Source organism: Fusarium verticillioides, chromosome 1, assembly GCF_000149555.1.
Source record: "Fusarium verticillioides 7600 chromosome 1, whole genome shotgun sequence".
Lineage (NCBI taxonomy): Eukaryota > Fungi > Ascomycota > Sordariomycetes > Hypocreales > Nectriaceae > Fusarium > Fusarium verticillioides.
In genome coordinates this window covers 4,885,001-4,909,205 of record NC_031675.1, presented here as the reverse complement: position 1 = coordinate 4,909,205, position 24,205 = coordinate 4,885,001, and the positions used below count along the sequence as shown (strand labels likewise).

At 49.0% G+C, this 24,205-nt stretch overlaps 8 protein-coding genes across 24 annotated transcripts; 3 read left to right on the top strand and 5 right to left on the bottom strand.

Moving 5' to 3' along the window:
- Positions 1–256: 256 nt before the first annotated feature.
- Positions 257–2,453, top strand: FVEG_00471 (hypothetical protein). The gene is made up of 3 exons (XM_018886955.1): positions 257–578; positions 627–760; positions 812–2,453. The coding sequence occupies exons 1-3, from the start codon at positions 428–430 to the stop codon at positions 1,820–1,822; spliced, it is 1,296 nt and encodes a 431-aa protein (XP_018742628.1). The 5' UTR covers positions 257–427; the 3' UTR covers positions 1,823–2,453.
- FVEG_00472 (hypothetical protein) lies at positions 1,898–4,807 on the bottom strand. Its single transcript, XM_018886956.1, has 3 exons — positions 3,717–4,807; positions 3,195–3,657; positions 1,898–3,141 (listed from the first exon to the last, which is right to left on the bottom strand). The coding sequence occupies exons 1-3, from the start codon at positions 4,070–4,072 to the stop codon at positions 2,644–2,646; spliced, it is 1,317 nt and encodes a 438-aa protein (XP_018742629.1). The 5' UTR covers positions 4,073–4,807; the 3' UTR covers positions 1,898–2,643.
- A 2,260-nt stretch (positions 4,808–7,067) lies between these two features.
- FVEG_00473 (hypothetical protein) lies at positions 7,068–9,308 on the bottom strand (the record flags this gene model as incomplete). Its single annotated transcript, XM_018886957.1, has 1 exon — positions 7,068–9,308. One exon carries the CDS (start codon positions 9,306–9,308, stop codon positions 7,068–7,070), a length of 2,241 nt encoding a protein of 746 aa, XP_018742630.1.
- FVEG_00474 (hypothetical protein) lies at positions 9,287–9,457 on the bottom strand (the record flags this gene model as incomplete). The annotated part of the gene is made up of 1 exon (XM_018886958.1): positions 9,287–9,457. The coding sequence occupies one exon, from the start codon at positions 9,455–9,457 to the stop codon at positions 9,287–9,289; it is 171 nt and encodes a 56-aa protein (XP_018742631.1).
- A 212-nt stretch (positions 9,458–9,669) lies between these two features.
- On the top strand, positions 9,670–11,965 carry FVEG_00475 (hypothetical protein). Its single transcript, XM_018886959.1, has 3 exons — positions 9,670–10,285; positions 10,339–10,927; positions 10,975–11,965. The coding sequence occupies exons 1-3, from the start codon at positions 10,209–10,211 to the stop codon at positions 11,782–11,784; spliced, it is 1,476 nt and encodes a 491-aa protein (XP_018742632.1). The 5' UTR covers positions 9,670–10,208; the 3' UTR covers positions 11,785–11,965.
- A 159-nt stretch (positions 11,966–12,124) lies between these two features.
- Positions 12,125–13,945, bottom strand: FVEG_00476 (DNA repair protein RAD50; the record flags this gene model as incomplete). Its single annotated transcript, XM_018886960.1, has 1 exon — positions 12,125–13,945. One exon carries the CDS (start codon positions 13,943–13,945, stop codon positions 12,125–12,127), a length of 1,821 nt encoding a protein of 606 aa, XP_018742633.1.
- Positions 13,946–15,038: 1,093 nt separating this feature from the next.
- On the bottom strand, positions 15,039–19,350 carry FVEG_00477 (DNA repair protein RAD50). Its single transcript, XM_018886961.1, has 2 exons — positions 18,967–19,350; positions 15,039–18,903 (listed from the first exon to the last, which is right to left on the bottom strand). The coding sequence occupies exons 1-2, from the start codon at positions 19,171–19,173 to the stop codon at positions 15,187–15,189; spliced, it is 3,924 nt and encodes a 1,307-aa protein (XP_018742634.1). The 5' UTR covers positions 19,174–19,350; the 3' UTR covers positions 15,039–15,186.
- Positions 19,351–19,561: 211 nt separating this feature from the next.
- FVEG_00478 (cutinase palindrome-binding protein) lies at positions 19,562–24,035 on the top strand. 17 transcript variants are annotated; one of them, XM_018886977.1, is made up of 6 exons: positions 19,562–20,857; positions 20,919–21,178; positions 21,243–21,338; positions 21,477–22,043; positions 22,177–23,371; positions 23,427–23,954. In XM_018886977.1, the coding sequence occupies exons 4-6, from the start codon at positions 21,921–21,923 to the stop codon at positions 23,564–23,566; spliced, it is 1,458 nt and encodes a 485-aa protein (XP_018742643.1). In that variant the 5' UTR covers positions 19,562–20,857; positions 20,919–21,178; positions 21,243–21,338; positions 21,477–21,920; the 3' UTR covers positions 23,567–23,954. The 17 variants fall into 17 exon arrangements, with proteins under 17 accessions (XP_018742643.1, XP_018742635.1, XP_018742644.1 ...); XM_018886962.1 differs by lacking the exon at positions 21,243–21,338 and having other exon boundaries at positions 22,177–23,355; positions 23,427–24,035; XM_018886978.1 differs by lacking the exon at positions 21,243–21,338 and having other exon boundaries at positions 23,427–24,035.
- Positions 24,036–24,205: the final 170 nt, after the last annotated feature.

Sequence of the window (24,205 nt, the reverse complement as noted above, 5' to 3'; positions counted from 1 at the left end):
CGTGATAGTTGCTGTGGTGAGTCGAAGGAGAGAGACTTGTTCAGCAGTTGCATATGCAGATTGTAATTAAAGTGAAGCTGTTGTCAAAGCATAGCCAAAATCTACTCTCGTTTAATTGGCCTTCATTAAGAGAGCGAGACCGGTCCCCTTTAATAGCAAAGCCTCGGTATCGCCCTTATCGATAGCGATAATGCAACCGTCTCTCTCTCTCTTATCTAAGGTAAGCTCGGATCGTTCCGTCACCGTTGAATCCGCAGACGACATCAACCTTCCAACACAACGGGCATTTTGTCTTTCACCCGTGGAACGTCCTTGCTATTGGATGAGCTCACGACTCTCCTTGTCCTTTCAAGTCGCATCAAACATAACTCTCGGTCCTTATCATAAGTTCTATATCTGAATCAAAAACCCCACATAGTCCCCAGCCATGACTGAAGCTGATAACGATCATGTCTCGCCCTTTGCACCACTCATGGTTGAGCTGGCTCGTATGAGGAACAGAACACTCAAAACCGTGGTCGATGATGTAGATCAAGTCATTGACCTTCTTACTAATGCTCGCGAGAAGATTGCTCAAGGTGAGCTGGCCTTCTTCTGATTCCACCACCAACTAACCACTGTAATAGAGCAAGACGCGAATCGAACTGGCATGGCCATGACGACGCTGCAAAATCCAGTCAAAGCCCGCTTCGAACGAATCAATGTCGACCTAAAGGATATTACCAAGGCGCAGAAGTCCTTCGGAAAGGCCCTCGATAAGGTTTGTCTATAAGCTCTACCTTTTGACGGCAACGCCATCTGACCGACACAGGCTCTTCCCCACCGAGAACTCCCTATGGAGACCGATGCTATGGCGGACCACCCGCGACTCATCAACCGTGCGATAGCCATGCACCTTCTTCGCGAAGGTCAATTTTCTGTCGCCTCGACGTTTCTCAAAGAAGCTACAGACCACCCTCCCGGCCGCGAAGCCCATACCATTTCACAAACAGACGAGGATGGCGACGATGATATGGAAAGCGAGGATGACTTGGAAGATGAAATGGCGGGTCTACACTCAGAACATTTGCAAAACAAGTTTGCAGAAATGTATAGCATCCTTTCTCAGCTCAAGGACCATAATCTCCTACCCGCCATCAACTGGGCCCATGCAAACGGCGTCCATCTTGAGGCCAGGGGAAGCACACTCGAGTTTGAGCTTATCAAGCTCCAATATGTCTGGCTGTTCAAAGGCCCATCTGTTAATGGTCTCCCCGATGAACCCACGACCAACGGCCTAGGAGGAGCAATTAACTATGCTCGCCAGAACTTCCCTCGTTTCCAGAACCGTCATTTGCTAGAGATACAACAGCTCTCCAGTGCTGTGGTCTTCGCCCCTAACCTGGCCAAATCTCCTTACAGCCATATATTTGAGACAGATTCAGCGTTCGAGGACGTGGCCATGTCGTTCACTCGCGAATTCTGCTCACTGCTTGGCCTATCGGCGGAATCACCCCTCTATATCGCCGTCACAGCAGGCTCCATCGCTCTCCCACGCCTAATCAAATACACAACTTATATGCGGGAGAAGAAGACAGAATGGACGACAGAGAACGAACTTGCCTTTGCGACACCTCTGCCTGAGTTTATGGTTTATCATCCAATCTTTGTCTGTCCCGTTAGCAAAGAGCAGACCACTCAAGACAATCCACCCATGATGCTGAGTTGCGGTCACGTTCTCTGCCGTGAATCTCTCAACAATATAGCGAAAGCAGCACGGTACAAGTGTCCCTACTGCCCGACAGAAGGCCACCTTAAGGATGCCATTCAGATCAGACTATAACATACTCAACAATGTTACATGCATGATCGATCATGTTTACGTATCACAGGGCACTGACACATTGGGCAAGATGGAATGGCCTTTATTTTAATTGAATGAGTCCAGCAAGGACCCTGCTTCGGCTTTGGTTCAAAATCAAGAAAGGAAAGCGGGCGTTTTGGCATTTTGTTTTAGAATTGTACCTGTTGGGATATTTCCTTTGCCTCTTAGACAGACACGTCGATCTTTTCTCCAGCATAAGCTGTGAAACATGCAACGTTCTAGCTGCACTATTGTCTCGCATTATGTATGCTTCACAGAGTTGAAACCAGTGAGTGTATTGAGTCAGAGTCCTGATAGTTTCATGACGTGATTCATAGAATGGAGAGTCTCAAAGACCACACGAGCACGGGCCATTTTGCATATGCCTGATTTCACTATTCAATTCCTAGTTATCGGATTATCTGATCATGAGAACCCACAATCCAATTGATCAGGGGACAAAGTAAAAGTAACAAAAGAACTATGTATCAGCTCCTGGATCTCATTCCATGTGGTGGAGCATTGAACGCCTAATATGGTTGGGTCTAACATAGGAAACAAAAAACAACCAAAGTAAATAGAATAAAAAAGTCCAAGCAAGTTACCGACACCATGGGATATCACTTCGTGGCCTTCTGTTCACGCCGCACCCGTTTGGTCACCGTCCATCCTGAGCCTGCCCTTTGTGACTGGTGCCATAGAAAAGGGAAAATTTTTGTATCCTTTCGTAAATTCGTGTCTTTGTACAATGATGTCTCCAAAATATTGATTTCGGAGAATCATAACTTGCGAGGAGCCGCTTAATCAATGGTCATTCGGCTGGGAATTTGCGGCTTGACATCCTGCATGTTGATTGAGTTGATGTCAGGCTTCTCCTCGACCTTGCGCTTTCGAGACAAAGACTGCAGATGGGGCTTCAGGCCCTTGCCAAAGTTTCGCATACACATGATGGCGTTGGTAATGGTGAGAAGGATGAGAAGAATGGTGATGACAGCAAATGCGGTCAATGATCGACGAACGGCTTCGTAGTTTTGTCGGTGTCCAGGCTGATAGATTCGTACAAGCTTGAAGATGAAATAGCTGAGTCCTCCGAGATAGAGGATGATGATGCAGACCATACCAATCTTGTTCTCTCTTCGGGTGAAGAAGGCGGCAGCGAGCAGGATGAGAATGGTAATGGGGATGGTGACGATGGTTAGGGCGAATTCAGGGTCATCCTTGTCAGCAACAACGACAACGAATTGAACGATGAAGCCGAGGAAGAAGAAGAAATCGAACTTGAGCAGAGCGATGTAAATCTGGTCCGAGTTAGGTATTAATCAGGGAATGTAGGGGTAACGGTGCAGCATACCTGATAGTGAAGGAATCGCTTCTTCATGCGATAATCGGCACCAATGTTCTTGAGAATGTCCCAGGCATACTCCTGGTAAATCTTCCACGAAAGGAAGCCCATAACGAGGGTAGCAAGGGCGATGATGGCAGGGATAGCCACCAAATAAGGCTTCACATCGTGCCAAAGCTCGGCAGCAGTCATGCCACGCTTGAGAGCATTGTTCTGCTCGAGAATATCGAAGGCTTCGGAAATTTGATCGACCTGAATAGTCGTGTAAACCATAAGGGCCAGGTTAGAGAAGCAGACACCAATGACTTGAATGGTGTTCTTTTGTCGGAGAGCATCCCAGACGACGACGAGAGTGTAAAGGAAACCGAAAATGAAAAGCGTCAAGAAAGTCGGGATAGTCTTGTACTGGGATTGAACTTGGGGAGCGCTGATATGGGTGCCAAGGTTGACCTGGAACTTGCCGAACACATAGCTAGATAAGGGGTCAGCAAGAGGCACAGATGCCGCAAGACACGGACGGAGATGACGTACGCCTCAAAGCAAATGCACAGAATAGCCTGGAGAAGAGAGACAGCCATGAAGGAAGCAGGCCATCTGCTCTTCATAAAATCGATCTTGCCATTCTTCATACTTTGCGCGGGAACCGAAGGGGTGAGACCTTCTCTATAGGCGAAGCCCTGGTTGTATGCGGGATCAACTCCAGCGTCGGCAAAGTTGGGCTGGGCGAAGGCGGCAGGCTGAGGAATAGGCTGTGGAGACGGAACTGGAGAGGGAGCGTAACTGTTGTCTCCGTAGGAGTTGTTGTATGAATGACCTCCGTATCCGAAGCCGGTGTCAGCTCCAAGGAGCGATTTGCGAGATTCTAGCCGGGTAGCCACGGTGGACATGGAATGACTCCGACCGGGAGTCACGGGGAATTGCTCGAAGTGATGGAAATACTCGTCGATATCGCTCGACGGACGATGATGAAGAGTTGCTGTTGTTGATGGAAGAAAATTCGACTGCGACAGACAGTGAGACGCGGTGGTTCGGTCGGGGCGGTCGTGTCTATATTAAGGTACAGGGTTGCTTTGCTCACGCGGATGGCCACGGGTACCGAGGTGAGCAAGTACAGTACGGATACAGTAGTCGAATAAGGTTATACGAAAATTGGATAGAAAAAGGAGTCGCGCGATGAGGAAAAGCGGAAGAGAAGCGAGAGACGGAGTCGCGATCACGAGGGATTTGTTGTCGAGTTAATTGGTGGCTGAAAAACGGCCTGACCAGGGAAATAATGGGTATTGTTGTTGTTTAGAAGAGAGAAATGAGATGAAAGGAAAAAGAAGAAGAGCCCAAGCGTTTGTAGTAAAAGGATGTCAGCTTAGGTAGTTTAGTCAAGAGAGATGGAGGCAGACCAGATGGGAGTGAGTTCCCTGACCTCCATAAGATTGGGTCGCTGAAACAGCCCAAGCAGGGGGGGTGGGCAACCACAGGCAGAGAAAGCCTGGGGCGGGCGAACGAACCCAGCTAAAGCCCAAGGTAAGGTCAGCCAGATGGAAGCCAAGCCCAGGGTGGCAGAGCACAGGACTCCAGGGGTTCAGGCGTTCTTTTTTCGCCTAGGTACTCTTTTCTGGGGTGCCCAGCCCGTAGCGATAACTGACGGAACTCCACTGGCAGCGAGGTGGAGTGCCCTGCCCTGGACTTTTCGTCGCAACCAGATCCTGAATTGGAGGTGGGTTCCCTGATTTCTGGAGACAGGATTTAGCCAGAGTGGAAGGTTTTGCTGCAACTAGCATGTCTCAGACTATGTTGCTACTGTTTACGTCGGATGAGGCAGTCTTGTCTTGTCTTGTCTTGTATCGTCTTGCGACAATTTTACTATCATGAATTCCGATTTCAGATGCTATGACGCATACGGCCAAGAGCGACGTGCTTGAACACCTCATGCAGTCCTTCGTGTTACCATCCACAGACTAACTGATCTTTACTGCACATTTGACGGGTGGAGCCTAAAATGAGTTGGATGGAACCGTAAAGACGGGACGCAGCATCCCGCCTCCAACGGCGGATTGCCTTGGCTTTCCACTAACGTTGGGAACTGTTAACTGACTGGATTGTGGTGGATGAACTCAATCAGCCTTGGGAGGGATCCCATATCCACCACACACACACACGCACACACACTTGCAGAACTGCCGGAGTCAACAAAGGGCGGTGCTGACCATTCACTGGAGACGGTGTCTCTGAATTTGATTAATATGCCGGTATCAGAATAAAAGATCACATCATCGTACTCATCCTCCTTATCCATCGGTATGACATCACTAATAAAGAGGGCTGGGCTATGTTGATGAGGGAACGAATGCAGATTGAAATGGAGGACTGCGGCAGTGCAAGTCATACATAGTCCCCAGTGTTAGTGCACATCCCAGCCATCCACTGAAATGCCGCATAAACTCACAAGTTAGCGTAACAATCAATACTTCTGCACCATGCAATGGAAATGTCCGTTGGACTCAGCCCATCCGTATAGCCACCTCACCATCCGCTCTGATAAATCACAAGTGAGTAAGGATCACAGGTCTCTCTCTGCCGTCCATCCATCCATCTTGATTTAAGGTTACGGGCCCTCTGAATTGGGATAACGTGATAAAATGAGGCCACTAGCTGATTATGCATGCACTGCACCCATTGCAGGGACAAATGTATTACTCAGTTTCTGAATTAAACAAACAAATTACGGAGTAAAGAAACAGTAATTAAATGGCGGGTGATCGTCTAGTGTATCTGATCATGAATCTGATTTACTACATATACCACTAGCCGTATTTTCCTGCCTTTTATTAGCTGTCTATCAAATTCCCTGCCATTCCACGATATGCAGCCCTACCAAGGCCATCATCAATCAATATTCAGCCACTGTCAAACCATCATTTCCTTCGTTCCCTAGTTGCAGCGAAATCATGCGTATATTGACCACAGTCAACTTGTGCTTCACTGCATCGCTATAATTATCACCTCACTCATGATCTCGCTGACCGTATGGCAAAAGCCAAGGATATCTCGTGTTCCTGGCATAAGACCTTGCAGTGGTAATCTCTACCGATCCACAGAGGAGAGTTCCATAAATAAACCGGCAGTCGGTCCATTGAATAAATATAGGTAGACACATCCATCCAATCCTTTTTGGGGCAACCAGAGGAGTTGCTACAGACGCATGTCAGCGGAGGAAAACCCACTTCCATGTTAATTGAAGCGTCGTCATCACCCAAGTATAGACAGATAGACAAATGTGCGGTTCTCACACTATGTCATAATAGATCACATACAAGTATGCATTTCTCTTGTATTGGCTATCTCAGACTTCCTATAAGCCAAGCTTTTTCAATGGTGTGAACTCAAGTTCCAATTCAGCATAGCTGGAGGGCCTGTCTGGTAGGGCTGGCAGAGCCTCCCTCCAGCTAAACTCTGTCCCCAGCCGTTGAGGCCCGCAAGCAGACCTCAAATCGAGGCTGTGTCGCCGTTGGAATGGTGCCAGTATATATGCATTTCATTCAGTCAATTGAATTTGGGCATCGTTAATCTTCAACGGCCGGAAACCTTGTCCGTTCGCCTACGTAAATAATCATCATGTATAATCCACCAGTCATGATATCGCCAGGGTCTGAGGTTACTCCACGCCAATCCATGGCATGACGGGGCATATGGATTACAATACTACTCCGTACTCTTGAACTAAATTCTAAATACAAGTTTTGAATTACCTTGAATCGAATATCCTTCCTCCGAAAATGCTCGCATTGTACCCTGTGTTTGTACTGGATACGGGCCCAAAAATTAGAATAGGTACCTATCTATCCGTATATATATCGGGAGAGATACATGTATGTATTCAACTCTCGCTTAAAGGAAATCAAGATCCCATGAACCCCATCCATATCCCAGCACTGCCTCTTCATTAACTCCTCCAATACTTGAATCTGTTCCATTGAGCCATAGTGCATTGGTCGACGACTGTTGCGTGGCTCCGATCTGCCCTATTCTTTCAATTTCTTGAGTCTCTTGTGCATACTCGATCGACTGGAAGCATGTCGCTTTACCCAAGAACTGATGTAGCAGCCCTGTAAAACTAGCGATGCACTGCTTGACGAGCTCTTCTATAGTCTCGCCATAGTACGCAGTGGCCATACCCCCTTGTCCTGTCAACACGCCAGCAAACTGCTGCATGATGCGAGCTGCTTCTTGTGCCACTGTCCATCCCTCCGGAAATGCTTCGAGAAGCGTGATTACAAGCACGACTTCTTCCCGGGCCGATGACGATGCTCCATCAGCCCTATACGATGCTACGAAATCATGCATTAACAATAGACAAACTGGCAATAACCGACTCAGCGATACTCTGTTTAGAGGCAGTTGCCGTTGTTGAAGGAGCGCCGAGTTGGCTTGGAGTTGCTTCTGAGCAAACTCAAGCTGCTCCTGGCGAGTGACAGCTGCTGCAGAGCTGTTGAAGTGGTTCGGAAAGTAGAGCAGAATTAACAAGTGGTAATACTGAGCACCCAGCCAGGTGATGCTGCTGTGGATAGGCAGATTATCTGCTTCCATGGGCGACATAAGGCACCCGTTACTGTACCAGTCCTCGATTTCAGGCCTCAAGCTATTCAGTACCGTGCGCCTATCTGCGGGAGCCAGGCGTGCGGTTTCAGAGTTTTGTTGTAGGTGTACTGCGTGAAGAATCCGATATTCGAGTTGCCGAAGCTGAATGACATGCCGACTGGTCTGTAAATTCCGAGCATACACAGCTCGATCCGGACTGGCAAACTCTTCCACCGTCAGTCCCGGAAGCGGTACGTTGGCATGCTCATCTGTAAAAGCGGCTGGTAATCCTTGAGACGCCGACATCATACGGTCAAGGACGAAGATACTCCAGTAAAGTCGATGTCTGAGCTCGGTCTCCACGGCCGTACGTGGCTGTTCGTCTGGTCTAGTCAGACCGATGACCATGGCTTGCCGTGCCGCAATACCGACGATGAAGTAGGCTGAAGTTGCTGCTGGATCAAACAGAGAGTACAACCCCAGCAATACAAGAATCTGTACAGACTCGATGCTTTCGTTAGAGAGGCACTCTTGTATGATGTCTGGGTATACCACATCAAATCGACGTGCTGTATCACTGGGGATCTGCCCAGCCCGTACCAGCGACGTACATCCGATGGCCATGACGAGATACAAAAGTGTCATGGGGGGGTCCTGATCGGCTGGAGACGCATCCCCCAGAAATTCAAGATCTCGCCGTATTCGTGTTTGATCGACAAATGGATATGCTCTGTTGACGTGGCGAAAGAAGGCATCGACAAAGCGACTGGGGGCAATGTCAGGAGGAAGGGCTTGTCTTGCAATCAACCTTCGTTTCGTAACTGATCCATCCGTTGACTCTCCATAAGACAAGCGACTGCTCGTGGTTCGCACACTACCAGGATCCCTTTCCTCAAGGCGCATATCAACATTCTGCCGTCCAGTTGAAGGGTGGTCTTGTCCTCGTATAGAGGGAAGAGAGCCTATGGTCTCTAAAGGAGAAGCCATCTGACCTGGCACTCGCGATAGTGGTGACGATACTGTCCCGGAAGTTGTGATAGTCCCAAAACCGCTCCGTGGCCCATGACCGAGTGCAATGGCTAGGTCGGATCCTGTCTCGATACCTTCTATCACATCTTGTCGGCCTGGTAGAAGGATGGTTTGCTCAATGTATTGGCTCAGCCACTGTACTCGAGAGCGCAACTGATGGACCTGCGCCTCGGCATTGGCAACAGGGTTAGTATAGGAACACCTCTGACCTGCGCTGGCACATAGAGAGCAGACGGGAAATGTGCGACTGCACTTCTTTTTGAAGCTGCGACACCTATCGCAGGCCGGGGCTATAGGTCTCCCAGTTGCACTCCGGCCCGCGACGACCGTTTGAGATTGCTTCTGCTGATCCTGCCGCCGAGCCTGCGCCTCGGCCGGGGCTGCATCCTGCTGCTGTAGCTGCTGGTCAGGAGATACTGGTGGTGAAGCGGACCGGGCCCGACCGACGTCCCTCGGGGATGGAGACACCCTGCGGAGACGGAAACGGTGGATCGAAGCCTTCATATCAGATGCAGATGCCATTTTGGGCAATGGGCGTCGTCAAGAGTAGCGAGTGGCATGGCAATAAATGGAAAGGCCCCAGTAGGCCAGATGAGAGCGTTATCAATAAACAACGATTGATATCGCGACTGGATAAGAATGTATGTAGAGGCTTTGAGATTGCATGTCATTTACAAGAGGAGAGCATCGAGGAATAAAAAACCATTCAATCACCTCATTCGCTGATAATATGAGTCTTCAGAACAGAAGATAAAGATACGCCATCGTGCCTATTGTTGATAGATGTTGATGGAGGTGGACCAAATTGCGTGCTTGCACGAGATTGAGGTGCTATTCCTTCAATGGGCAGGGCACTTACGTTAGTGAAGAATTCGCGGAGCCGCAGGGACAAAAGTTTAATCGACTCTGATGAATTACAAGCGTCAATACAGAGATATCAGGAATCGTAGTATGAAGGTATCACAGTTTCACAGATCGAATCAAGTCGAATTGTCTCATTAGATAGACATGTCTCAACGGGCCAGACTGGCAGCGCCGGGTCCTCCGATGCCCGGAGTCGGGATCGCGCGGAGGCCGACCGGGATTACCTAAAGAGGCAATCATACTCACAGAGACAATCATTCGACAGCGCCGAGCGGATGAGGCTATTGTGCGGGATCCATCGGCAGCGTCTTTTATCATTAATCGAATGAGACGAGGAGCCGTTCATGAGAAGAGCATTGGGCCGCAGAGAGTATTTATATGTTACCTTGCTCATCCCACATCGATATCGAATACTTGCATCCCACTATTGCCAGAGTTTGTTTCATGTAATTACCCACATTGTTGCATCACTTTGACTTGGACGTATGTGTGCCTCATCATCAGTAAAGTCATATCTGGGTCCATTATCGAAAACGATCACTTTGAGGTAAAGAAAGAATGGCGTTGGCAGATAAACTAGACGTTCGTCGCATCGCCATCATTGGTGCTGGCCCAAGTGGCCTCGCAGCTGCCAGGTAATTACTGATACCACTTACACATTCAACCTGGTCACTGACTCTCACTCTAGATACCTTCTTGCAGAGAAGAAATTCTCCAAAATCCGAGTCTTCGAGCAACGTGCCACACCAGGAGGCGTTTGGAACTATACACCTCTGGCCCGAGAACAAGGCTTTTCAGTTCCAAGAACCCAGCCTAGTTTCACACCAGATCAAGCCCTATGGCCCAACGACAATGGCGATGTTGAGTTTATGTCACCCATTTACGACCTTCTTGAGACGAACATTCCTCATTCTCTCATGAGATACTCTGATAAGGAGTTTCCTCAAGGCTCGTCACTGTTCCCCCGACATAGCGTTGTGCTACAGTATCTGAAAGAATATGCTCAGGAAATCAACCCTCACATCTCATATCAGACACAGGTGTTGAATATTGAGAAACCTGGTCCAAGCCGTTCTCAACCCTGGACGGTTGAGATGCTTGATCTCAAAGCCAATAAGGTCATAAAAGACGAGTATGACGCTGTTGTAGTGGCCAGTGGGCACTATAATGATCCATTCATCCCCGATATTCCTGGGCTCGTCGAGTTTGACAAGGCATACCCAGGGGCTATATCACATTCCAAGTTCTATCGACGCCCCAATGACTTCAAGGATAAGGTAAGATGGTTGTTGCCCCAACACAACGTTGACTAACGATTGCCCAGAAAGTCATTGTTGTCGGAAACTCTGCCTCTGGAGTCGACGTGAGCGCACAACTATCTACTGTTGCAAAGCAGCCCATCTTTGTCTCTGAAAAGGAGAAGCCCGCCGTGATACCACCCGCTAAAGAGCCATGGGCCGCGGGCGTTCCCGAGATTGCCGAGTTTCTCCCATCTCAACGTGGTGTTCGCTTTGCCAACGGCCAGATCGAGAACGACATTGATGCAGTCATATTCTGCACCGGTTTCCACTACTCGTACCCCTTCCTAAAGTCTCTTGACCCAGCTGTCGTTGTACCCAGTGGAGGTCATGCAGCACATCTCTGGGAGCAAATTCTCTACACCGCGGATCCTACTTTGTCATTTCTTAGTGTTCCGCAGCGAATTGTCCCATTCCCTATTGCTGAAGCCCAGAGTGCAATTGTTGCCCGCATCTGGTCTGGACGCTTGAACCCTCCTTCAGGAGCTGCCATGGAAGCATGGGTGCGGGAGCAGCACGAAAAGAAAGGAGAAGGCAAGGCAATCCATGTCATGGCGTTCCCCGAAGATGTCGACTACATCAACCGTTTGTACGAACTGAGCAAAGCCGCGACCAAAGTCCCTGATCTCGGCCTCGAGAACGATGGTGAGGGCAAGAGACCGCCTTACTGGGGACTCGATAAGCGATGGGTGAGGGAGAGAGTACCTAAAATCAAGCTGGCGAGCAGAGCAGCGGGTGATAAGAGACATGAACTGAGGACATTGGAAGATCTCGGATTTGATTATGAAGAATGGAGGAGGACGGTCGAAGAGGGGGAGAAGTTATTCTACACTTGATTCCATAAATTCCCCTTTACTAATTAACAATCGTTTGGATTAGTCTAAGCCTGGCTCAAGTCGCCATGGAAATAGTTCTTATCAATTCCTCAAATCATAGACTGATCACTTCAATGATATAACTTGAAACCCTTGCAACATTAAATAACTCAATACAATTCACATATACATACTTGGGGCAACATTTCTCAAAATGAATTCATTAACAGTAGTCTAACTACAAACGCTCGTATGTTTTAAATCCGATAATAAGTGCTCACGTACCAAAAACAGTTTCGGTTCATGACTGCGGGTATGTTGAAATATCCTTGATACGCAAGAACAGCATGAAACGCCATTTTTAGTTGTCCGTCGTCTTTTTGTTACCTGTCGTGATACCCTCTGCAGCATCAACCTCCTCCTTCTCGGCATCGCGTTGCTTCAGTGACTTGAGACCTGTCTTGTGCTCCTTATGCTCCTTACTGAGGTTGACTTGCTTGATCATCAGGCTGATGATGAGCGAAAGGCCTGCAAAGCATGCATAGACGATGTACATTGTTTGCAGACTCTTCCAGTATGCTGTCTTGGCGACCCTGCCATCGTGGCCCGTCAGGGAGCCAACGAGCTCGACGCTGCCCGCGGCATTGGAACCCGAGAGTCGATCTGCGAGTTCCGAACCGAGTTCTTCCTTTAGTCTAGGGTACTGGCTCTCCATCTTGTTGTTGAAAATGACACCTCCTACCACAACGGAGATCGATGTGCCCAATTGACGAATGAAGGAGAAGCATGAGGTTGCAGAACCAATGTCTCGAGGTTCAACATTTGTCTGAAGTGCAATCAGGGGAGCCTGGAAGTTAGGACCAATACCGATACCGGCAATGATCTGGAAAATGATGATCTTTGCCCAGTTCGCGCGCGGTTCCAAGTTGATAAAAAGACCGAAGCCAATGACGGTAATTATCAAGCCCAAAACGATAACGAGCTTATAATTACCTGTCTTTTTGATGTAGATTCCAGCCCCGGCCGACACAAACGACAGGGAGAGCACATATGGAAGCAGATAAACACCAGAGAGCAACGAAGAAGCTCCGAGGACTCCCTGGTAGTAGAGTGGAAGCCAGTAACTGCCTGACATGAAGACAAATGCATGAGTGAAGCCGACTCCATAAGATGCAACACTGTTTTGTGTGTGAAAGAGGCGAATAGGAAGGACGGGAAATTTGGCGACTTTCCACTCGTATACGAGGAAGAGACCAACGACGAAGATGCCAAAGACGAGGAGACAAATTGTCGTAGCAGAGTCCCAGGGGAAAGAAACACCACCAAGCTCAAGTCCGAGCAACCACATAATGGTGCCGCCAATGATGAGAACACTGCCAGGCCAGTCCAACGCCATTAGACCCTCTTTCACTGGTGTTCGTGGATTGTGGAGCTTCAGGACGAAGACAAGGATAACGATGGCAACGGCTGAGATGGGAAGGTTGATGTAGAAACACCATCGCCAGGTGACCTGGCTCGTGAATACACCACCGAGAATAGGCCCAACCGCAGATGCTAAAGCCCAAACCATACCCAAAATACCAAAGTACATTCCACGGTTTCGCATAGAGAAAAGGTCGCTAATGGCGATATTCGGTAGAACGATGAGACCACCTCCACCAATGCCTTGAATGGCACGCGAAGCGATGAGCATTGGCATGCCATTGCTGACAGCACACAGCAGAGATCCAATCCAGAAAATGACAGCCGCAGCAAGAAGGACAGGCTTGCGACCAAAGATATCCGAGATCTTGCCCCATGTCGGCACGAATGCGGCGTTGCCCAACAGATATGCACTTCCTATCCAGATGTAACCCTGACTTGAGTGAAACTCGTTGGCAATAGTAGGAACAGCTGTGGTAATAATGGTCGTATCCAAAGCGGCAAGGAAGAGCGCAAGACATAGAGCTCCAACTACCAAGATTGTCTCCGACTTGGTCCGTCCGGCCTCGGGGTCACCAGCCTCAGGTGCCCCGGGAGCTGGGTTACTGCCGGCCGGTGTCGTCTCCGCTCCTTCGGAAGTTGGCTCGGCGGCTGGAGGGTCTTGGGAGTGTCTATCCGCTGCATAGGCTCCATCTCGTTCAACATCAAGAGTACTATCTGAGCTCGTCCTCCGCTCTGGTGTTGGTGGTGAAGCGGCCATTGTTGCGCAAGAAAGCGCAAAAGGCTAGATGAAAAAGACAAAACCCCTACTTCTCTTCACCTATTTCAATTTGAAATGATTGAATGAAAGTCGTGGACGTAGTAGCTGTAAGGATCCTTGTCCGGAAGCCGGCGTTGACCGCAACGGTGATTGCTAATCAGGAACCTGTAGTTTCCTCAATACGGTTATGCTTGGCTTGGTTACTCTTCGTTCAGTTTACGCCGGTGAAGGATTTTCATATGAGGATCTTGGTCAAAAAGGGGAGAAAGAGATTGAGTTGAGTTGTTGTTGTGGCCAAGTCCATTGTGATCCCTTCTCCGAAAACGGGGACCACGCACGCAAGAACCATGACTACCGTATTCATTAATTAAATCCGAGGCGCGAGGGCGAGGCCAGGAACTTTTTCGAGCGATTCGGCAAAAGGAGCCGTCTGGTCTCTCTTGGAGGGTGGAGAAATAATTCTATTGCAGTGAAATAAGAGCGTCAACGACATCAAGACCCCAAGAACAAGGGTGTGTGTGGAGTCCGAATATTATTGCCGGGGCATAATTCCGTAACCTTTTACGTACTCGCCTCCAAGATGATCCTTCGGCTTATTGTGTGTATGAGCCTAACGAATGTAATAAGTGTTAGCTTGAGGAGGCCGCTACAACCACAGTCAACTGCACATGTAATCGCTCACCGGAATGACTCTTCGGTTCCTGTGCGTGTCTGATGATCTCCTTGCTTTGACTAAGCATCGGAAACTAGTTTGATTCCTCTTCCCCCAGCTAGTTCACCTAGTCCAACTAGCTTGAGACTTGACCAGGATTGGCTAGAATGAACTCCTCAGAATTGCATGACGAGCAGTGTGAGTTCCTGATATGACTTATTCGTATCCCTTCTTCATAATGACCTGACGGCCTTGCAATAGACGACGGCATCGAACCAGTTCTCATCCTCAACATCGTGCATTTTGGGACGGATTTGCGTCAGAAGACATGATTTGATACCGCCGCGCCCAACACTGAAGGAAGCCGGTGATACAATCAAACGTCTGTTTACCCCAAGTGTTAGAGGAGTAACACCAGGATATCGCAGAGCACAAGCAATAACAAACAATAGACGAATATGTGATGATATTTGTACACGTCACTCAACGCCAAGAAAAATGCTTTGACGCTGATAATATCTCAGCCTACTTTACATATTTGTCCGACATCAAATCTCAAGTTGTCCTGTTTGAGTACTTGGTGCACCCATTAGAAGATCTTTGTGATGCTTTCCCTCGAGATGACACTGTTTTGTCGTTCATCTCGCTTGACTCTGAAGAAACTGTCACAGAAATCGCTACACCTCATATGTCGCAAAAAGTCCTCGTCATGAGTAATCACAATAAGCTGGAAATTGCTCTGCGCCTGCCGGGCCTTGATGATCATATGGAGACTCTCCGCCAGACTCTTGATATTGTCACGATCCAAGTTCGTGGTGGGCTCATCGAGTGCGATCAGGCCACAGTTGACGCCAAAAGACTCTGCCAGAGCTAGGCGAATGATGATAGACGCGAGAACCTTTTGTCCAGCGGAACATCTGCCACGCATGTCCATCTCAGTGTCCTGCTTCACCATGCAGAGTCGGTAGTTGTAGCTGCGCTTGCCTGTGTTTGACTCATTGTCTGAGCGGATGAGAATAGTATCAATGTCTGTTCCTTGGTAGGTGCTCTGCCACAATTCACCAGCAATGCGATTCACTTCGGCCATCTTCATGGAGTGAAATTGCATCACAGCTTTGTCCACGGCCGAGCTACACTGCGCCAAATCTTCAATAGCAGCCTTGGTCGTTTCCACGCGAATGTGCGACTCGCGATACTTTCTCTTGGCGTCCTTATAGTCCATTTCCCACTCTTGCAGGAGCCTCCCAAGTTCTTCATCTTTGGTTTTCATAGATCCCATAACGGAGCCTCGCTCAGCAAGAAGGCGATTGTAGTGGTTCTCTTGCATGCGAGCTTCAGCCTGGAGGCGCTCGTAATCCTCATCTGCATTGCGGTCTTCCAACTCAGCGATCTCTTGACGGATAACGTCGATCGTGCGAAGATTCTTGCGGTAGTTCAGGTTGTCTTTGATGTTTTTCTTCTTACGGTCTCCATTGTCAATGTCCTGCTTGAGCTTGTTCGTACGAACAGTAAGGTCTGTGACCTCCTTTTCAGTACTCGCAATTGTCTTCTCAAGTGTGGCAATGGATCGTTCATTAGATGCAAGATTAGAAGGTCCGCCCCGGTCGATATAATCTTGAATATCGGCATCCATCATTTTCATCTCGTTGACAGAGTTAGCTACGGCATCACGGGCGTCAGCAATGACTTGCTCCTTAGCCCGGCCGCGTCTTAGGACTTCATCACGGGCAGACCTTGCTTCAGTAATGCTGGGCTCAATAGTCTCCAACTCCTCATCAGCTCGTTGAATGACGTCTCGTTGATGCGAAGCCTCTTCTTTCAGTGCCTGGATCTGATTCTGGAGGTCTTGCTTTTTGTCTAATTGACCCACTGCTCGGCTAATTTTGTTTCTTAACTCGCTCTTTTCAAGCTCAAGAGAATTGAGCTGGTCTTTTGTGCGCTGGCGATCCGCAGTCAACTTCGCGATGCGATTTTTCAGGTTCTTCATCTGGTCCGACAGGCCAGCTTGAAGCTCATGAATCTCGTCGGGGCTTCGAGTAATCCCACCAGACATTTGCTGAGACATGATACGGTCAACCTGGTTCTCGGACTCTGCAATATCCTTGACAGTTTGTGCAATGCTGAGGACCGTCTTTGACATATCTTCCAGGTCTTTCAGCTTCTCTTCCTCAGCCGACAAGACGGATCCTTGTTCTTCTACTTGTCTCTCAAGGGCATCAAACTCTGCTTCGGCAACCTTGCACTCTTCCCGAAGACTAGGCAGTTCGGCAGTCAACCGCTCATACGTATCATAAGATCCCCTGACGGATCGTAGCTTTTCTAAGCTTGCAGCGGTGTCTTTGAGGTCTTTCTCTGTATCAAGTTTGCCTCTTGGGTCAAGGTGCTTGTCGATCCTCTTGCTCAAGCGTTCCATACTTGCAGCTTGGTTGTCATCAAAGTGGCGATCACAGAGTTGGCACTTGCGTTTGGTATCAAGCAAGCGCTTGCATTTTGTGTAATAGTCCACGAGAGCGTCGAAGAGGCTCAACTCATTCCTGAGCTCCTCAACCTGTGACTCAGTGGCGTCGATCTCTTCTTTGTAATCCTCAACGGTAGCATTGTCGCGAACAGCAAGAAGAGCATCGACAACCTGCTGTTGGCAAGTAGCCGCCTCCCTGGATTTCTTCTCATGGGACTCCTTAGAAGTTCTCAATTTGAATTCCACTTTCTGCTGCTTTTGGCGGATTTGTTCACGACGCTTCTGGGCCTCACTGACAACCTTGCTTTGGTCCTTAGTCAATGCCTGGAACTTGGAATCGAGTGTTTCTGGCCGCCAGTCCCTGCCAATAACTTTGTCGAGCTTCGGCTTCCAGGTGGTTGTCAAGGTATCAAGCTTGCGCTTGCGGTCAGCAAGTTCCTTCTTCCTGTAATCAAGTTGGGCTCGCTCAGACGCTAGACGAGTACATTCTACAAGCTCCCGGCCTAGCTTATCGTTCTCATTCTCGAGCTGATGTAGCTTATCGTTCTCGTCAGAGATTTGGCGGTCCCAATCAGCGTTCTCGAAGATCTTTTGGGCTGTCTGAAATCTGCTTTCCAGATCTTGCATCTGCCCATCAAGCACAGCCTTGGCACCCTCGTCCACGTCTATCTGACTTGACTCGTTCTGGAGCACCGAAATGCGTTTTTCAATAGCGCCCATTCGTTGTTTCGCGGATACGCGGTCTTGTGTGCGAGCAGCTTTACGGCCTTCAAGCTCAGTGATGACGCCAGTGGCGCGGTCAAGCTCAGTGGAGTTTTCCTTCTGCAAACGCTCCAGGTCCCGTTTTTTCTCGCTCAGAAGCTTTTGAAGTTTGTCATTGAAGGATTTCACATGGTGATCTGAAAGATCGCCTTCAAAGCCCGAGAAGCCATAAGACTGTGCGGCCTCCTGAATGGTTTCCATGCGTATCTTCAATTGACGCTCGTACTTGTCTTTGTCCGATTGGTGTTTGCCCTGTTCGGAAAGCTTGGCAGAAAGCTCCTTTCGTGATTTTCCTAACTCGGTCTGCAAATCATTATACTGTGCTTTGTTCTGGTCGGCCTCATCCTGAAGATGCTGCATACGGTCTTCATAATGTGCTAGGTCACCCTCGAGCTTTCCGTCCTCATCGGGCAGTTCATCGATAGTGGCCTTCAATTCTTTGACAGCCTCTTCTCTGTACTCAAGCTGCTCACGCTTGGTGTTGAGGTTTTGCACAATTGCAAGGTGACTATTCGCCGTTTCTCGGCTGTTTCGGATCTTGTCTTGCGTTTCCTCCATTTCAGAACTGATCGATTCACAAGTTGCTCGAGATCCCTCAATTTCGGCTTGCAGAGCTTTCATCCTCTTCTCGGCCCTGTCACCACGATCCTTGTTCACCTTGTTATGAGCCTCGTCATTCTGAAGTTTGCCGAGCTGCTCGACTTGTTTCTTTCGGATGACCTTGAGGTTGTCGATGGCTTTCGTATATTTCATGGCCTCAAATATCTCGTCAAACCGTTTCTTCAAAGCAGCCGGCTCACTCAATGGCCAGAGGGATTCGTCTTGATGGCAGAAAATGACAGCATCAAGGATTGCAGGAGAAACACCGAGGCGCTCCGGGATCATTTCATCTAGCTGAGCTTGCCGCGTAGAAGTTGTTGTTCGCTCTCCATTATTGACTACAACCAGGGAGCAGTCCAGGGTTTTCTGAGAGCGGGTGGTCTTCTTGACGGTAAGTTGTAAACTTCGAGTAGCGACATGTTGACGGTCATTGATCGATCGAAATTGGAGTTTGATCTGAGCCATAACCTCTTTCTCACCACAAAGCTACATTATGTTAGCATCAAGATCTGATTGATCTGTTCGTTGAGGAAATGAACATATCGGCACCTTCGGGTCATGAATGAAAGCGCCGCCCTTGCTGTTGGGCGGTAGCTCGCCGGTCGTGGCATATTTTAGACACTCAATGATTGTTGTCTTTCCTGATCCATTGTAGCCGACAATAAGAGTAAGGGGCGTGTTGAACTGGATAGCTTCACGGATTGAGGGGCTGAAGGATCGCACACCCGAGATCGAAAGCTTGTCGATTCTGGACATGGTGACTACTACCTCATCAGGGGAACGTAGTAGCGGCAGTGTCGATTACGTAGATTAATTCATTGACTAATAAGAAAAGCTGCAATTCACAATTCACAAGAACGTCGAGGCCTTGAATAAGGTAGACAACAATTGTCGCTCGTTAGCGTGGATCAGATAGCTGAAATCAAATTGGCGGGTAACGCGACGTTAGATACAAAGACGCGTTGAGAGGTTAGAAAGTCAGGAACAGTCGATGCGTAAGCACGTGTTTGATTTAGCCGGGGTTCTCGCGACTTCACTGGGAAGAGAAGATGGAAAGTACCATGATCTGACCCCATCCTGCCTGCCAGCATGATCTGTTCACTAATCATTTCTCCAAAAATGGCCAGTTTTGGGAAGTTGTTTGAGCTCAACAATACTCTACGCTTTAGCATCGTTTTGACGCTGACGAAACTGTTTCATTTTCTCATCTTTCACGGCAAGTACAAGTTTGTGACGTTTCATCAATCGATGAGATCGACTAGAAGATTACGTCTTTTTGACGTCAGCAGATCATCAAGTGGCAAGTCTCCAGAGACCCCCAAAAATCAAGACCTCCAAACCTCCAACGTCCCTAGGTCAGAACGCAAACAAACCCACACCAGGTAGGTCCCGGCGCCACTCCGCTTTGGGTTTGTACGATGTAGACCCAAGACCCCTATAGCCCTTACAGCTGGAGCGACATTGCTTGACGATTTCCCTCAGAGCCTAAGGGTCTGGAAGGGTCCAGAGAGCTGAAGAAGCAACGAAGTACGGCCATTTTTAGGATTTTTAGGCAGGTAAGAAAACTTGGAGCCCCTGTCTTGAGTGATAGAAATAAATAGGTAAGTTTAGTATATCTTGGTAGGTCTTTAGACCAGTTAATTTTGGGCTCCTTAGCTTCATGTTAGATGTTTTCTTGCGCTCAGGGACATTCAAGCAGTCCAGTAGCGCGGTTTTCTTTTGGGCGACAGCAGTTGTGCCATAACAGTGACATATTTCTATTTTCCTTGCATGAAAAACTGAGAAAACAGCAGACTTTTTAGATGAGGCGACAAAATTGGGAAAGATTTGCTTACGAGGATCGGCTAACGAGACGTGCAGACGTGCAGCCTACTATGTGGTTTTGAACAAGACATGGCACTTTTCTCTTCGCCTCTTGGGCATCTCTTGTTCCCCGATGCCATTTTTTTCCCTGATATCTCGGCCACGAATCTCTCCAACAAACCCCCGTAGCTGCCCCGCGATGATCCCCTGAATGTCGAACTAATCAGACATCATGAAAGCCTACGAGAATCGATGTTTCTCATGGATGCGAGCCTCGAATGAGATGCTACAAATATTGGTCAGCCACTGTGGATGGTGGCCTACCTTGGCGCTTGGCTTGCGCTACCTTACTGCCGCTGGACCCTTTACGATGGATCCCGCTAAGGCGATCCAAGGGTGCGCTAGAACGGACTACGCCGATGCAGTCAACCAATAGATCCGGCTGGAGAAACTCCTGTGAGAAACCAGCCCACTTTTGTCGGGGCATAACCTCCGGAACACCGGTTCAATGGTTGCACAAGTGCCCATGAGGCTAATGACAAGAACAGGGGGTGTTGCCGAGCAGTGCAGATTGGGCCCCGGACACAAGAGGTGACGTTTCATGCCCAGTTCAGTCCAAGGCAGCCCAAATTCCCATGTGTGAAAGAATCCAATTCTCCAAAAGTGCCATGCTTTACAGTGGCTAACTCCCTGGATAGTACCTGGCCACACTTGCTTTTCTGAGCTGCCCAGTCTGCCATGACAGTCTATGGACTGATTGAGATGGACACACCACAAGCCTGCTTGCTGCCCTGTCATCAGACCCAAGCAAGGGAAAGAATTAAAAGTCGCTCTCAATCTCTGTCTCTGCTGTGAACCTAACGATCTGCACCTTTCAAAGCGATCCTGAGCCTCGCCTTGACTCAGAAAGCGGGCCATTCTTTGTTATCCAAAGCCGCTACTAGAAACCGTGGTGTAGGTAGGTGACATGACAGATGGATATGTGCTTGCTGATATCTCATCTCATTTTGCCCCCGTCACAGAAAGTTCATCCAAAGCCTTTCACAATCTTGCCTCTCACATGTCCTATACTTTCTTGCTATATCAGGCGTCCCTTCTATCTGAGTACTGTCAGCCAGGTAACTCCAATCTGTGCCCGTGCCCATACAACATCTCTTTCAAGCCCCTTCAGCGCTGTGTCTTCATTTAATTTCATCATGCCAACGTCATTTTTCAATTTGTGTTGTTGTTTCTAACATTTTGTACGCGGCTAATAGGGACGACTTCAACTTCTTTACCACTTTGTTCCTGGCCGATTACTCGATGCTCTTTGCTGTTCATTGTCTCAGTGGAAAGTAGAGAGGGGAAGCTCGACATCCATTTCTACGTTTCGAGTTAGATGTTGAGCTCAAGAATTCGCCTTCGCCATACCCAAAAACAAATTTGAAGGATAAAAAACACCGATACGACCCCAGAATACCTTGTTACCCCCCGGAAATATCTTTTCGTTTTTCAGAATTTCTCATGGTACTCAAGCCATTGAAACAATATCTCCAATTGGACAACTCACCCCCAGCTCTTATCGCTACCGCTGTCGCATCCACTGAGTCGAGCGCCAAAGAGACCACCAAGGCCACGCCCAAGGCCACTGGAATTGCCCTTTCCGGGTACTCGCCAATGCAACTTCGAATACTCGACTGCCACATGAATGCGCCGCAACCATGTCCCACGGACCACCTCCACCACCTCCTCCGCCCCAAGGCGCCCCTCATCCGAACAACTTCAACAATTTCTACGGTTTCAACCTCGATATTGGTTCTCTCCCCGATATGACGGGTGGCCAGGTCAATTACCACTCCCCTCCCCGCGACGCCGACGCCGACGCCGGGGCTCCGGCCCTATCTATAGCGCCCCCCCAATCGGCCAAGGTCAACGCAACCTTGATCTTCGATCATGTCGGCTAACCCGATTTTGTAGATGGGCGCTGATGGTCAGGACAACGATCTTATGGCCATGCTCGACAATAGTATGCTCGGTGGCATAACAGATATTCCAATGAACCTCGAATCCGCAGATGAATCCAACATGAGCGGCTCTTTCGGCAATGGGCAATCGGCCACAGAAGAGTCTGTCGCGAGAGCTGAAAATCAATTCAACACAGCAGCGAACAATGTTCCTGGCGCAGGGCCCCTCCCCGCTGGCGCCTTTGCTCAGATGAATCTCGCTGGCGCCAGCACCCTCACTGAGTTCACCAAGCGAAGAAATTGGCCCGCCAAGGTTGTGGAAGAGCTCAGGGACTTTTTGCAGATTCTTGATGCGAACGGGCGCATCAAATACGCATCGCCTAGTATTCTCCAGGTCACTGGATACAGTGTAGAGGAGATTCAAGATGTGTTTCTCAAAGACCTGATCCACCCAGATGACCAAGGTGTTTTTGTCGCAGAACTCAATGAATCCATCGCGTCAGGCAACCCGCTACGACTTTTTTACCGTTTCAAAAAGAAGGACGCCGAATATGCGATTTTTGAGACTGTCGGCCATGCTCACATCGCTGGCGCCAAGTTCGCCCCCAATCCAAATAATCAATCGCCCTTCTGCCAGGCCGTGTTTATGATGGCGCGACCGTATCCCACCAAAAACGCTGGACTTCTAGACTCTTTCCTTGAGCATAAGATCGAAAATGAAAGGTTAAAGCGCCGTATCGCCGAGCTCCGTCGTGAAGAGGAGGCCGAAAACGACGAGGCGCAAAAGCAGTGGCTACAGAGCCAAGAGGGTCGGTCAGACATGACCCCATCTGAAGGAACCGGCGTCTCCTCGGGAACCTTTTATCGCCCGGGTAGCGAAAGAGGAATGACAGAGGCCGATCGAGCAGCTCTCAATAAAGCTCTTACACGTGAAAATCTCGAAGGCTCAGTCGCAGGTGGTCGGCAGGATTCGCTGAAGGACAAGATGGCACGTTACGAGGGAGCATCGCACACAGATACGATTGAGATGTTGACGGGATTGCGATATATCGAGGGCGAACGAAGCCGGGGAATTACAACTGGTAATGCTAGCCCGACCCTGATCAAGGGTGATGCAGGAATTGCAATTCCGATGGAGCGAGATCCTCGAACCGGCGATAAAAAGAAGAAGCTCAAGACATCTGAAGAATATGTATGTACGGACTGTGGTAAGTGGTTTTTTCGACGCAAGTGGCCTGTTGTACCAATAATGACATAACGCAGGCACCCTGGACTCGCCGGAATGGAGAAAGGGACCCCAAGGGCCGAAGACATTATGCAACGCCTGCGGTTTACGCTGGGCCAAGAGGGAGAAGAAGAGAACCAGCACCAGCCATCCTCCTACGGTGGATCAACCTGTATGATCACGGGGGCGACGAAATGGCTCCCAACGAGTTATCGATCTCCCGGCCTGCAAGATGCCTGAGACGACCGAGACAAGGGCAGCAAGTAGCAGTGTTTGCCATGATATAAGACGAGCTGGCTAGAGACACGGTGCCTGGGGCACGATGGAGTTTGGGCTGAAATTACTGATTTGGATGGCGAAAAGCGGGATACACGAGACGCTCACAGCCGGTTGTTTACTTGATTACTTTCTTTTTTGCAAGCTCACGACTGGACTGGATATTTGATTTGTCACGACTGGGACTACAACACAGATACCTGGAGTGTAGGGAGCATTTGGGCAGACATAGCTGACGTGCGCGCCCTTGATGCGCCACGTATATGAATTGACGCATTATTTGTAGAGTGACTGTCGTGACTGAAAGATGCAACGACATGAACCCCATTGCCCTCTGGCTGCCTTATTCATTGTGGGCCAATACAGTCAGTCGGTTTTTTTCTTCTTTCCATAAGTGACGATGCAGTTCAGCTGAAGTTATCATGGCAGCTGAAATAAGCAATAGCTAGTGCCCCAAGTCCCACTAAGGCCGAATGGATTGCGTAGGTCGTGACAAGCTCCCCATAATTATGAAGGCAGCTGTACTGTAGCTTGTACAGCT

Excerpts from the sequence above, each read along its gene's own strand:
- FVEG_00471 (XM_018886955.1), top strand. The coding sequence starts at position 428 with ATGACTGAAGCTGATAACGATCATGTCTCGCCCTTTGCACCACTCATG. Across the intron at positions 579-626 it reads TCGCGAGAAGATTGCTCAAG|AGCAAGACGCGAATCGAACT; the intron begins GTGAGCTGGCCT and ends CCACTGTAATAG. Across the intron at positions 761-811 it reads TCGGAAAGGCCCTCGATAAG|GCTCTTCCCCACCGAGAACT; the intron begins GTTTGTCTATAA and ends TGACCGACACAG.
- FVEG_00472 (XM_018886956.1), bottom strand. The coding sequence starts at position 4,072 with ATGTCCACCGTGGCTACCCGGCTAGAATCTCGCAAATCGCTCCTTGGA. Across the intron at positions 3,658-3,716 it reads CTGTGCATTTGCTTTGAGGC|CTATGTGTTCGGCAAGTTCC; the intron begins GTACGTCATCTC and ends CCCCTTATCTAG. Across the intron at positions 3,142-3,194 it reads AGCGATTCCTTCACTATCAG|ATTTACATCGCTCTGCTCAA; the intron begins GTATGCTGCACC and ends AACTCGGACCAG.
- FVEG_00475 (XM_018886959.1), top strand. The coding sequence starts at position 10,209 with ATGGCGTTGGCAGATAAACTAGACGTTCGTCGCATCGCCATCATTGGT. Across the intron at positions 10,286-10,338 it reads AGTGGCCTCGCAGCTGCCAG|ATACCTTCTTGCAGAGAAGA; the intron begins GTAATTACTGAT and ends CTCTCACTCTAG. Across the intron at positions 10,928-10,974 it reads CCAATGACTTCAAGGATAAG|AAAGTCATTGTTGTCGGAAA; the intron begins GTAAGATGGTTG and ends ACGATTGCCCAG.
- FVEG_00477 (XM_018886961.1), bottom strand. The coding sequence starts at position 19,173 with ATGTCCAGAATCGACAAGCTTTCGATCTCGGGTGTGCGATCCTTCAGC. Across the intron at positions 18,904-18,966 it reads CTTTCATTCATGACCCGAAG|CTTTGTGGTGAGAAAGAGGT; the intron begins GTGCCGATATGT and ends AACATAATGTAG.
- FVEG_00478 (XM_018886962.1), top strand. The coding sequence starts at position 21,921 with ATGTCCCACGGACCACCTCCACCACCTCCTCCGCCCCAAGGCGCCCCT. Across the intron at positions 22,044-22,176 it reads CCGATATGACGGGTGGCCAG|ATGGGCGCTGATGGTCAGGA; the intron begins GTCAATTACCAC and ends CCGATTTTGTAG. Across the intron at positions 23,356-23,426 it reads TCAAGACATCTGAAGAATAT|GCACCCTGGACTCGCCGGAA; the intron begins GTATGTACGGAC and ends GACATAACGCAG.